This window comes from Phytophthora parasitica (assembly GCF_000247585.1).
Source record: "Phytophthora parasitica INRA-310 unplaced genomic scaffold supercont2.8, whole genome shotgun sequence".
Taxonomy (NCBI): domain Eukaryota; phylum Oomycota; class Peronosporomycetes; order Peronosporales; family Peronosporaceae; genus Phytophthora; species Phytophthora nicotianae.
The window spans coordinates 1,783,210-1,795,364 of record NW_008648994.1 but is presented as its reverse complement, the minus strand read 5'-3'; the positions used below and the strand labels follow the sequence as shown (position 1 = coordinate 1,795,364).

General features: G+C 49.1%; 6 protein-coding genes across 6 annotated transcripts; 4 read left to right on the top strand and 2 right to left on the bottom strand.

Moving 5' to 3' along the window:
* Positions 1-409: 409 nt before the first annotated feature.
* Positions 410-580, top strand: PPTG_21817 (hypothetical protein; the record flags this gene model as incomplete). Its single annotated transcript, XM_008900005.1, has 1 exon — positions 410-580. One exon carries the CDS (start codon positions 410-412, stop codon positions 578-580), a length of 171 nt encoding a protein of 56 aa, XP_008898253.1.
* Positions 581-1,267: 687 nt separating this feature from the next.
* PPTG_06096 (hypothetical protein) lies at positions 1,268-2,786 on the top strand. The gene has a single exon (XM_008899869.1). The coding sequence runs from the start codon at positions 1,360-1,362 to the stop codon at positions 2,581-2,583; it is 1,224 nt and encodes a 407-aa protein (XP_008898117.1). The 5' UTR covers positions 1,268-1,359; the 3' UTR covers positions 2,584-2,786.
* Positions 2,787-2,792: 6 nt separating this feature from the next.
* PPTG_06095 (hypothetical protein) lies at positions 2,793-3,718 on the bottom strand (the record flags this gene model as incomplete). Its single annotated transcript, XM_008899868.1, has 4 exons — positions 2,793-3,128; positions 3,189-3,241; positions 3,354-3,506; positions 3,589-3,718. The coding sequence occupies 4 exons, from the start codon at positions 3,716-3,718 to the stop codon at positions 2,793-2,795; spliced, it is 672 nt and encodes a 223-aa protein (XP_008898116.1).
* A 65-nt stretch (positions 3,719-3,783) lies between these two features.
* PPTG_06094 (hypothetical protein) lies at positions 3,784-6,852 on the bottom strand (the record flags this gene model as incomplete). The annotated part of the gene is made up of 2 exons (XM_008899867.1): positions 3,784-5,769; positions 5,836-6,852. 2 exons carry the CDS (start codon positions 6,850-6,852, stop codon positions 3,784-3,786), a joined length of 3,003 nt encoding a protein of 1,000 aa, XP_008898115.1.
* Positions 6,853-6,985: 133 nt separating this feature from the next.
* PPTG_06093 (hypothetical protein) lies at positions 6,986-8,059 on the top strand (the record flags this gene model as incomplete). Its single annotated transcript, XM_008899866.1, has 7 exons — positions 6,986-7,022; positions 7,085-7,218; positions 7,293-7,454; positions 7,528-7,574; positions 7,642-7,732; positions 7,810-7,854; positions 7,925-8,059. The coding sequence occupies 7 exons, from the start codon at positions 6,986-6,988 to the stop codon at positions 8,057-8,059; spliced, it is 651 nt and encodes a 216-aa protein (XP_008898114.1).
* Positions 8,060-8,344: 285 nt separating this feature from the next.
* Positions 8,345-11,398, top strand: PPTG_06092 (hypothetical protein; the record flags this gene model as incomplete). The annotated part of the gene is made up of 2 exons (XM_008899865.1): positions 8,345-9,973; positions 10,043-11,398. The coding sequence occupies 2 exons, from the start codon at positions 8,345-8,347 to the stop codon at positions 11,396-11,398; spliced, it is 2,985 nt and encodes a 994-aa protein (XP_008898113.1).
* Between the last annotated feature and the right edge of the window lie 757 nt (positions 11,399-12,155).

The window sequence follows — 12,155 nt, the reverse complement described above, 5'->3', positions numbered from 1 at the left end:
GGCGAAGCTTGCGATCGTTGATCTCCGGTCGACAATCAACTTGGCTGCAAAGAGAGCCTTAACTCGGGCAAGCTCGAGTGCGAGACTAGACTTTTAGTGGGAGAGTGGCAACCACCGCTCGATCAGATCATTGCCACGAGCGACAATCGGTGTTGGCCATGCCGTCGCTTCAAAGTGACGATGTCAGCAACTCGGAGCTCATATTTTCCATCGACTGTGGTTTACCGAATGTGGCATGTTGTTTTACAAACAGAAGTCCTACATAATAATACTGGTACTGCTGCTGCTACTACTACTACTACTACTACCAACACCTAGTTCACTACGACATCTCAAACTGCTCATCGAATTCCACACTGTCGGCTACCGCCCATGCTGCCGATAACCGATGAATTAACGATTCAGAATCATGGATCGAGGCATGATGATCGAGCCTCGATCCATTTCGACGTTTGCGATCTTGGGCCGTTTTTTGAAGCTGCCACAGCTGGCGAGTCAAGGCTGGGATCTGCCGTTCCAAGCAGAACGCCAGTCCACAGCCGTCTGCTTTGACAAGAACCTGCCACGACTCATGGTATGACGGCTACCAAAACGCTGAGGCGTTTCTGTGGTTTCTGAAGTTTCATCTTGCTAGTGACGTGGCCGTGAGAGAGTGTCGAAGCTACATGCAGCAGCTCAAATCCAGCGGCGCTGCCAAGGTCTTTGCGAATGACGTCGCCACTGCAAAAAATACTTCAGTACCATCGGGCACAAGCCAAATCATGATTTTCCTTTTGGCATACAGTGTCCAAGTCATTGTAGCAGTTAGCGCAGAAAGGCGCGGGGTGACTGGCAATGTACAGTGCTTTGTACTCCAGCCACCGACTTGGCTCTCCGAGTACATGTAGTAATACTTTTCATGTAAGCAAGTTGTAGTATTGAAAAGTAATACTCGTTTATTTTTGAAAGTAGTAAAATTAATGTGTTAGTACTAAAACACGTACTAATACTTAATCTCAACTGAACTTGTTGCTTGTTCAGTGCTTTGCCAACACATTTCTGTTAGTGACAGAAAAAGTATTATAAACGGTAGTACGTTTTCAAGAATGGTATCTGAAAGTATGATAATAACTGACGGTGAATATCAGCCATAATAATCCTTCAATATTTGTCGTTATTACTAACACGCAATTAAAGTGTTTTGCACACCATGCGGTAACGGAAGACAGTGGCACGCTTGACATTTCTCAGCCTAATCCCGCCACAGCGCACTATTCGGAGTGGGAGTACGGAGCAAGCGCTTTTGTATCGGCATTTCTGCATTAGCGAGAAGAAACCCACGCGGCTGGGGGTCGGTGAGGACTTCTATACCGACAGAGAATGAATCGCCCAATGGCGATGGTTGACCTGCGAGACTCGAGTTTCCTGCAGGACGTGGAGTCGCCGCTAACGGTTCCCAAGGTGACCCCCGAGTCGTCGGAGGGCACGGTGGTCAGCTCGGACGAGGAGGAGACTAACAACCACAGCCACGCCAGCAGCACAGGCCGACCGCCAATGACGCCCATGCGGACTGGTAAGGCAACCGCAGACGAGGTTTTCCTCAGAAATATGCTTGGGCTGCTGAACAAGCGCGGCTACAACGTGCGCGATTCAGCACTGGAGACGTCCATCACTTCATCCTCCGCTAGCTTCACGCGCTCCAGTAGCATCACCAGCACGGGCTCCACTATCTCGTCCGTTTTGCTAGCGTTACGCGAGCCCAATCACGGCCAGACGCCATTCCACATCGCCGTACGCAAGGGCGATGTACAGATACTGGACGCATTACTCGAGCACGAGAGTATCGACGAGCTACTGGACGCCCCCGACTTTAACGGCAACACAGCGCTGCACTTCGCCACAGGCAACTGGAGGCACCCCATGTGCCTCACCATCACTGAGAGGCTACTGGAAGCAGGCGCCAATGTCAACGCACAGAACAAACGCGGCCTCACGCCGCTAGCCGTGCACATGCTCACGCTCAAGATCGACAACCCGACGCTCATTGTGAAGCTGCTTGAAGCCGGAGCCGACCCGAACACAGAGGCCGAAGGTGTCGCTGTGTTGCATCTCGCTGCGCGTCGCGATCTACCCGTGATTTCTGGAGTGTTGGTCGCCTTTGGAGCGTCGATGTTGCAGCTGAACACGGACGGACTCATGTGCTACGAAGTGGCGCCCAATCGCGTCAAGCAGTTCATGGTACGCAGCATCAACAAGACGCCGGCTTATCTGCCAATGACACAACGCAGCACTTGCATGCGATGCAAGTCCCCGACGCTGATTAACTCTAAAAAGGCGTTCGGCAACATGATGAAGAAGGTACTGGGCATGCACATGTGCGCCCACCAATGCAACTGCTATCACTGCGGGATGCTCTTTTGCTCGCAGTGCTTAAAACCTTCAGCCGCTGTCAGTGCGATCCCCTTCGTGCGGGACGACGACGACCCGGATGACAAGATCAAAACCTGCCGTTTGTGTGAAGCAGTTCTGCTGGAGCGCAAGAGGAAGCAGGCGACGCAACACGCCTTCGACATGCACCTCATGGGCTTCAACAGGACCGTATAGACACTGACGGACTGCGCATTTTTAAACGCAGACACTATCACCGCAAAGGCGACAACAAAACTCGACGGAAGAGTGGAAAAATTGTAAAGACAGAGGAGACCGCACCAAAGGGAGCGACTCGGCGGCCTTCTTCTCTATCTTCCCGACTGCTGAGTCGCCCGGACCGATAACTTAATATGAGCAGCGTGCATTTTTGTTTTCCATTTTTTTTACTCAAACATGCTGCCGAGACCGTTCTCTTCTGACAGTCCGTCGTCGGCGTTGGCGCGTTTGGCTTCACGCATCGCTGCCTTCTCCTGGCCGCGCTCGTTGTGTGCCGGATCGAACGTCGGATATGCGTCCAGTACGAACTTGCCCTGAGTACTGGTAGCTTCGATTGCACGAACAGGGAATTGTGCAAACGCAGTGAAGTGATGTAGCGTAATTGCAGTGATCACTGTAGTGTCCAGTGTGAGTTGACTGGAAGCTTCGGTCTGCTCACCATGGAAAGGCACATGGACGAAGTGGTCGCAGATAGCACGCTGCTCCTCCGAAAGCCCAGGGAACTGCATACCAATAAGCGTAAATTAGTACAAGAGATGACGCCGGGTGCCTCATTAACTAACCTCGTTGTCGACGACGAATGCGCTGGTTCCTTCATAGGGTGTCGCGTGGGCCGCTGATACATCACACAACAGATATCAACCCAGTCAATCAAAGATTCCTGACGCGAATCTCCGCAGGAAAATCTTCGCACAACACTTCATGAAGCTTTCAAGGCTCGTACGTACCAAACGACTCGGCTGGTTGGTTGCTTAGTCCGAAGATGGTGCAGCCTTTTGTTTTCAGGTACTTGCGAGCTTCTGCAAAGTCGTAGAACTGTACGACGTCCACGTATTTCTGCGCTCGGTGCGCTCCATGCGTGCCGAAGCGTTCGGAACCCACTGCTCTCCCGTAAACAAGCAACCCAAATTTTTCGTTAATCCACTCAAGAATTTTTGGGACACGAGTCATTCTCGCACTCACCGACCAACACTTGGGCCGTCCCGAAGGCGGACGCAGTGCGCAGATATGTGCCCAGGTTTTGGCGTCCACTCTTGTTGGACAGGACCATGTACAACTCCACCGAGCCCGCAGCGGAGCTTGTCGTCGTCATGGTCTCCTTTCCAGTCGCTAAATAGCAGCTTTACCTCGATTTAGTGACTCTGTGACGTGTGAGAATCAGGTAACACTTTCTGTAGTTGCCTCGATGCACTGCTCCTTGGCGAAGAACTTGCAGAAACTGCGATGAGTGGACCTCCCTTGACTGGCCTGGAGCACTTTGGAGTGTTTAGCGAACTCATTATACCGAGCGCGTAAATGCCAAATGTCCTCGTCTTGTAAGTCCACCAGCGGGTGCAACTGCGACTTGTCCGCGACGAATTCCAACTCAAGACGTTGCAGTCCTGCACTAGCTGATTCGTCCTGAGGAGAATTTGTGGATGGAAGCACAGCGCCGTTCGTGAAATGTAACATTTTACGTAACATTCCAAAACAATGTCGGAATTTTGCTGCAGGGTGCACATTAGAATCAAGACACGAGCTGTCTCCGAACACCGCGATGCGACCGCCGTAGATGGAAGGCACTTGATAAAGACCCAGTACAGGAACATCCGTCAGAGTTTTCTCGGATCCATTTAAGGTCTTGGCACTTTGGTCGACAGCATCAATGTAGCCCAAGTATCCGCCTACGGGGAAATTTGTGAGATACGATCCGGACCAGTACGGGAACGACGAGTCGTTGCCTGAATCCATCAGTGAAACGCTGGAGCTGTACACCACTCCGTCTCCGAATGCAATGTGGAAATCACGCAATAACTCGTTAATGGCTGGGATGTTCGATCCACCAGTGATAGCGTGCCACTTGCTTAAAGTACTGGTGTCGAAAAGCTGCAAGGAATCCAGGATGCGATTGTCGTACCAGTCAGCGAACACAATAAGTGACACGTTCGAGTACTTGACGGCAGCTTGAAGCGCTACGATTTCATCTCTAAAAAATTCCTCCTCGGGGTCGACAATCATGACGACGCCGTATTTTCCAAGATCCAAGCACGAGTATTCAAACGGTAAGATCTCCACGAAAAAACCTTCTCCGGTTAAGAAGTTCCACATCTGGTGGTAGTTTGTGTGCGGGTGATCGCCTGCTACGTCCATAAGATCATGTTGGTTTTCCAGGTTGTCGCGCGGTACGAATGCTGACGGATAGGGGATGTTGTGGAACTGGTCCCACAGAATTCGTTTGGGCGCTGGGGGAGTAGGAATGATCTTGATGGTTAGTGGGATAAGCAGCTCGTCTACTTTGATGCCGTTCTCCACCTCCAGACGTAACGATCCCTCAGCAATACCCTCAAAGGCAGCAGCTTTCTCTTTAACCTCAATAAAGACACCAATCGAGCCAAAGTACGGCCATATCGCGGAAGGCGATGTCGTCGAAATCGCCAAATGCTCGCCATTATTGCCGTTTATCCACTGGGGTGGCTTCTTGATTGTACCGACGACGGATGAAGGGTTCATGATGGTCAGATTGACCATAAGAGGCAACGCACTGTGATAAAGTGGTTGTAAGCAGTACGGCCACATGCGAGGACAGTCCGTTAAGTCAATTCTGTCCGGAAAAGAGCTTGGCTTCAAGACGGTAGGGACAACGTCACTGTCTGGTCGTGTGACATTTTGTGCGGTTTGATAACGCGCCCACAATTTTTCTACTGCTTGACCGGCTTTGGAGATGTTGAGAACTCCATTTCCTTGCTCGAAAATATGGTTTCGAACCAAATGCTCGGAATCGTAGCGAGCTTCCAGTTTGTCAGCACTTTCAAGTAAAATTTGTTTCATCGATGCTGGGTTCAACAGGTTCCACCTTTCTTCAACAGGGATCATGGACGCCAGAACTGCTATTGACGCCGATAAAATTGGTGCCGACGCACTGGTTCCAGAAAGCACTTTACATCCACCTGAGGCATCCGCTCCAGGAACGTCTTCAGCGAGTGTAACGATATCGGGCTTCACGCGACCAGACCCAAATGGAAGTTCCCACGTCGTCATACCACGTGAAGAAAACTCTGCGATCGCGTTGTCTTTTGTGACCCCACCTACTCCGATGACTTCGACTTGATCTGCTGGATTGGACAGCAAACCATAGTGAGGCCCATCATTACCGACTGCAGATACCTATAGGTGAAAGCCAATCTGGTTAGTTCATTACTTTCATGCAATAAAAGAATAAAGTCGTCTTACCAGAATTATTCCATGCGCTGCTAGTTCCTTAACTTTGTCAACAAACGGCAGGTCCTGGAAGTCCGGTCCTCCTGTACTCAAATTCAGTACTTGAATCCCCTTAAACAGCGCATAATTAAATGCATCCAAGTACCAAGACGTAAACGAAAGCTGCTCCCCAGTAAACATACGAAATACGAATAGTTCCGCTTCCGGTGCAATCCCCGGACATCTCGAATCCGTCCCACTTATAACTCCAGCAACAAATGTGCCATGACCCACCGTGTCGGTATTCTTTGGCTCATGCGTCCAGTTAATTTTCTCTTTCACATTCGTCAATTTCGACGACAGTCCCGTATCGAACACCCCCACTTTCACACCTTGTCCTTTAAAACCCCGTTCCCAAAGCTCCCGCACCCCCAATTCATCCACCAGCAGCGGTGACTCTTTCCTCAATCCAAACAATTTTCTTGTAGGTTCATTCATTGTCCGTTTGCTTCCCACGGTCTGCAATTTATGTGCTTGGTCTCGCTGTTCCAGTTCCAGTAATGCAATATTCCTGTACGCACTATTCACTCGGATGGCTTTAATCTGCTCCGTGCCTTTATAGTTTTGCATTGCTCCTTCAGACGCATGACAAACATTCTTGCTTGCAGCTGTTGCATCAGCTTTCAATTCACAGGAAAATATGCGCAACACGACAAAGTCTGTGGGTGCTTGTCGTGCGAATTCGGATCGTCCAGTGATACCCAGCGCAAAATCGGCCGCTGCAGAGCTGATGTAGCTACTGACAAGCTGTTCTTGGAACTCCAATGCGTCATAGTCACGTAACTGCGCGATATATTCCTGTGTCAATGGATTCTCGTAAAATCGGCATGGCTTTGACTGCGCCTGTGTAGCTCCAGCGACGGGTAAATGCGACAATACACACACCGCTAAAAGTGCAGTGATCCTTGCTATCACCCGATGTATCGCACGCCGCCACGCGACATCTGTGAGTCCCGCACGGGTCCCGAACATGAGCGTCTTGCTCTCCATGGCGCTCCAATCATCAACCGTACTGAACTGGGTGAAGCAAGAATGATGGTCTGATACTGAAACCAGGATAGATGCATGAGAATCAGATTTTTCACGTAATCTGATTCCACGTCATTTTGAAGCCACTTTCAACATGGTGGCGATCGTCGGGTTTGGCTCGCTCCTCTCCGGTAAATAGTAAGCATTTCGCGTGCAAACTACGGCCTCTAATAGTTCTTTGACACCAATGCAGAGGCGTCGGCACGCTCGACGTTCGGCGACGGCGTGCACAACTTCCGCCTGGCGACCGTGCTCGACTACCGTCGGGTGTTCGCTCACCCAGCTTCCATCTTTTTCCAGCGAGGCATTGCCAACCTCGAAACGAAGGTGCAACTGATAAACTATCATTTTGCAGTTGATCCGATGGAGTGTTGGTGATAATTGTCAATTGGGTGTGGCAGGAGATAGCGAGTTTGTCAACGGCGCCCGCGCCAGGGTGTAAATTCCTAGTCAGCGTATTTGACATCCCCGAGGAGCTGTTACCGGATTTTTACGAGCGCGAGGAGGAGTTCAAGATCATCAGTGCAAAGTTTCAAGAGCTGGATGGCAGTGCTGGAGGCGAGGTGCCTTGAGTATATTGTTTGAGAAACTGGTGGAAAGTGGAAAAGTGATGAGGCTTTGGTGGTGTTTGTGAAGGCGCTGATGTGCACGAGGTGGAGCGATGAAGAATACATTGCCAAACGGTAGGGGGTTGCAGCTGAGTGTGTGCTACAAGGAATTGTGTCCGCCAACATAGTTGCTGTTGCGCAGGGGGCAAGATACTTTCGACTGTAAGTATAAAGTCTACGGGTTGAACACGATTTGGGGCTGGAACGCTGACAGCGGCATCCTTCCGTGTCGAGTACGGGGAAAAAATCTGTGGATCCAGTAAAAAGTAGCAACTTGAACGAGAAATTTGTGTGACCTTCTCTCATTTAGGTGTACCTTCGCCACTGTCTGCTGGCTGTCAAGAAGCTTGGACAGGTGCGTTTGCAGCAAATTTCCTTCATTGGAATGGAGTACGCTGACATGATGGTTATTAACTTACCTACAGGATGTGTACGACGACTTTGTTGCTACTACGTACCTTGGTGATCGTGCCACAAGCATCAAGGAGTACATCGAAGCCAACCCGTCCATCATGCTCGAGCGTCCTCCTCCTCATCTTGTGGACCGTTACAGTGGCTAAACGCTTCTAGACTAAGTAGCAGCGTTAGGCAGAAACGAATAAGGACCGATACGGTATGTTTTGAGCTTCATGTTCTCAGGTTGCAGGACTTTCCGAGGTAAAAGACTTCTTGTTGCGGGAGTTTTTTTATTGTCTATGCGAGATACGTCTCACTGATGGTTAGTTGCTGTTGTGGTCATCCCTGAAACTTCTTGCGACGGTTCCCATTTTTCAGTCGTTTTCAATTCTGGAAACCATTCTCCGATTTCGCCTTTGTGGAGGAGAAGCACCAGCGTCGTTGATGTCATGAGGATTTCTGGAAACTCGCATCACTTGAAGAAGACCTCGTTGTGGGAGAATGATAACCAGACCGATCCGGAGGCTGAGCTTACAACTGCAGATATTGTGGCCAAAGCTACTGCTACATTTCGAGCTACTCTCGGAGTAAATAACCCGGAAGGCATTTGGAGTGCATTGGGATTACATATCCAGAAGCAGCTTGTGCGGCACAATGCAGTCAGTATCACTGACTTCGGTGCGTTTGGCTTTAACCAGAGTGATGAACCAGTGTTCGTGCCGGACCCAGTGTTTCTCCATATGACGCGACTGTGCTTAGCATCTCGGAAACGTGGCGATCAAGTACAACCAGCTTTATCAGAAGATGAGAACGTTGCAAGTATCGAAATACATGAAGTTGCTGCTGAGTATCTGCAAAACTGCAGCAAAGACTTGGTGAAATCGGTAATCACTAGTGTTCTGGCTTGGGTGATTGCGTGGGCGAAAGACGGTCAGGAGTTGAGACTAAGCTTTCACCCAGTTGGTGAATGGATTTGTGATGGTAACAGTGTGGATTTCAAATTCTCGGAATATTTTCTTAAGAAATTAGAACTCATCAAGTTAAAGGGAGACAGAGCAAAGAACCCAGAGTCCTCGAGCGATGGCAACCACTGTGACAACCAGCTTGAGGATCAGTATCACGTAGATGATGATCCCTATGACGTTCACTCAATTGTATCAGGTGCCACGAAGATGAGTTCTAGCTCTAAACGTCTAAAAGGACAGCGCGCAGTGGATATCTCTCCATCCTCTGTAAAGGAAGCAACAATAAGAAATGCTGCTCCTGTTACTCGTTCTCGATCAAAACTATGGAAACCAACGCTCTCATCGATAGCCAAGCAGTTACCGCCTCATGGACAGCGTCGCACCCGTACTGAAGCATCGGCGAAGGGGACAAGCAGCAACAAGCGAAGAACAAGTTCGAACCAAAAATCTGCAGCTAATCGAAGCCGGTCTGTATCATCGAAAATTGATCCAACCGACATCGAAGCTGCTGCGAAAGAAATAGTCGATGCTGTGAAAAACTCTCGCCCCACGACAGCATCCAGCACTCGAACTTGTAGAACCAATCAGAGTGCTAAGACTGCTTCGCAGCCTACAACACAGCAATTGGAGACTATTGATCGATTACGCAAGAGACTCCGAAGAACCAAGGCAGTGCAGGGACTCAACGCGATAGTTGCAGTCTTGAATCCTATCAAGACGAGCGCCGTATCGTCCACTGAACTCAGTTTATCACTACGAAAACTAGGTGTCAAAATCTCATCAGCCGAGCTCAAGGAGATCGCGACATCTTTTGCTCACGAGAAACGAGGGTATATAGACACTCGCAAACTTCTCGATGCTCTTCGAGGGCCACCGTTGAGTGGCGAAAGACTTGATCTAGTGACAAGAATTTTCCGTCAACTGGATCCAGAATGGTCAGGGTCGGTGCACATTGACAATTTGGTCAAACATTATGAAGTGGGGTTTCTGCCACAAGTTCGAGACGGGAAGCAAAGTAGACTGGAAGCTCTCACAGAATTTCTTCAAGAATGGGCCTGCATCACTGTTGCTACCGACAACATATCGTTCGAAACGTTTGCCGAGTACTATCATGTAGGTATCTTGCTATCATATTGTGTTAAAAGCCTTCATCTTACCCCTGTGTCATCTATTCTTTGTCAGAATGTAAGCGCCTGTATCGATAGTGATGCTGACTTCGCGCAGTTAATACACCAAACCTGGCATATACCCCAAGATCAAAACCAAAACCACGATAATCATTCATGTTCGGGAAGCAGCAACAACGTAGCAACTTCGACCTCCGCTGTGGCGTCGGGTGATTTTTCAGCTCCTCCGTTGGATGAGAATATATTGTCTGATACAGAGGGGATGATGATGCATTCAGAAACAACAACTTCTCCAGGCGAGGTGTGGTCGTATCTCCGCACCTTGTTACTATTCCCGCAAAACTTCGAAGATGGGGCCAGAAGATTGCCAACTCTGGATAATATGTGTCGCCGACTAGGTGCAAATCGCGTTTTGGGTGACGGTAACGAGAGGATGAACATCAAAGCTTTTGCTCATGCGCTGGTTTTGCTGGACAAACGGTTGCCATACAAGAAAGCATACGATCTGGGGCGCTATGTGGCTGCACATTGTTGCAAAGAACTTGGCGATAGTGAAACCATAGTGCTTCAGTCACTGTACGATCAGATTATGACTAACCCGAACGAAAAAACGGCCAAAGAACTAGCAATGGATTCCAACTACGTCGAGTACTACGCCTCAAGAGCTATCCACAGGATTCGTGCACGCGTGAAAGAGCTTCGTACCAGCGATAACGCAACTGACAGTTCTTCACTCGTGGATCTGACAACTTTAGAGAAATGGTTACAGGCATCGAGTTCCAATGGGGAATCCCTTCTGTTGAAGTACGAATTGAGAAGCGCTCTGCTAAAAGTCGGCATCGACATCACCTATCACGATCTGGATTACCTCTTCGCCTACTTTGACGTTGATCGCCAAGGTTTCATCAACTACGAAACGTTTTTGGATGCACTCCGTAATCCCTCGCGTGTTCTACCAAAACTTACCAAGCAGAAGGAAAAGCAAGTGATGATACCAGAACGAGCTTGCGAGAATACTACTAACGTCCAGCCATCAAATAGTTTGATCTCGACAGTATCAGCTCCGCCTGCTCGACGTAGAAAACAGCTCACACCTCGAGAGCCGCAGCCCAACTACCGTCGCCGAAACGTGATCTATCGAACGATCTATGACCAAAACGCAAGACCGATTTTCACCGACTTATCACTGAACCTCAATTTCCTCGGAATCGAGCGACGACGTCGCTGTCATGCTGCACAATTGATACAAACGGTATTTCGAGGATTTCGCGCTCGCCAGATCGTATCCCAACTTCGTCGTAAAGTGGCCGCCAGGAATTGTCGCTTCAATACTTTGGCTCAGGAACAGCAACAATGGCTTGCCAACAAGAAGATCCACCGAACTGCTCTACCGACCGCGTATGGTTTCTAGACAAGATGTTTTTTTATAAAGTCGATAGTGCTTCTTCCTTTAAAATTTACATGGAGAGGTGCCGGTGGAATTAGCCTCACAGACCCATTCCAACGCGGCCGCTCAGAAATTATGCAGGGCAAATCTCTTGATCGCGATTCACCACAAGGGCGGCATGGCCGCCCGTACTGTGCCTTAGGCAAGGCCTGCCCTTTTTTGAGTTGGTCGTGAAGATGCAACGCTTGAACCTATAGAATAAACTGTCACGGTTGTACGTGAGGGTGAACGTATTGTTTTTTTGCTTAAGCTGTTCAAATTGAAGTGATAATGTTGTACATGAGCAACATAACAACTTCAATGACGTGTCAATTTTTTCCTTCTTCAGCAAAGGAAATATGCTATCAAAATGAACTGAAAGACACGATACGTGATATCCTGTGGCATTTCGAGGGAGACACTAAAACGGCAAACGCAAAATACATTTAAAAAAAATCTTTCAAGCAGAGAATGACGTGTTTACGTCTCCATCGGACAAGATTTGGCGACAGCAAACGCCGCAATTCTTAGCCGTTGATACACAGTATAGAAGCGATAAGAATGCAAGCATGTGATACATGTACGGGAGCCATGCCAGCTTGTATTGTCACGAGCGAAAAAGCAGCGCTTGACACGAATCACTGCATGTCTCGGACAATATTTCCGCCATCGAGATATGCTCGTCAGCGCGGACCCTCGAGCCCGTGACTGGCAACGGTTATGAGAAAAGCTGAACACATAA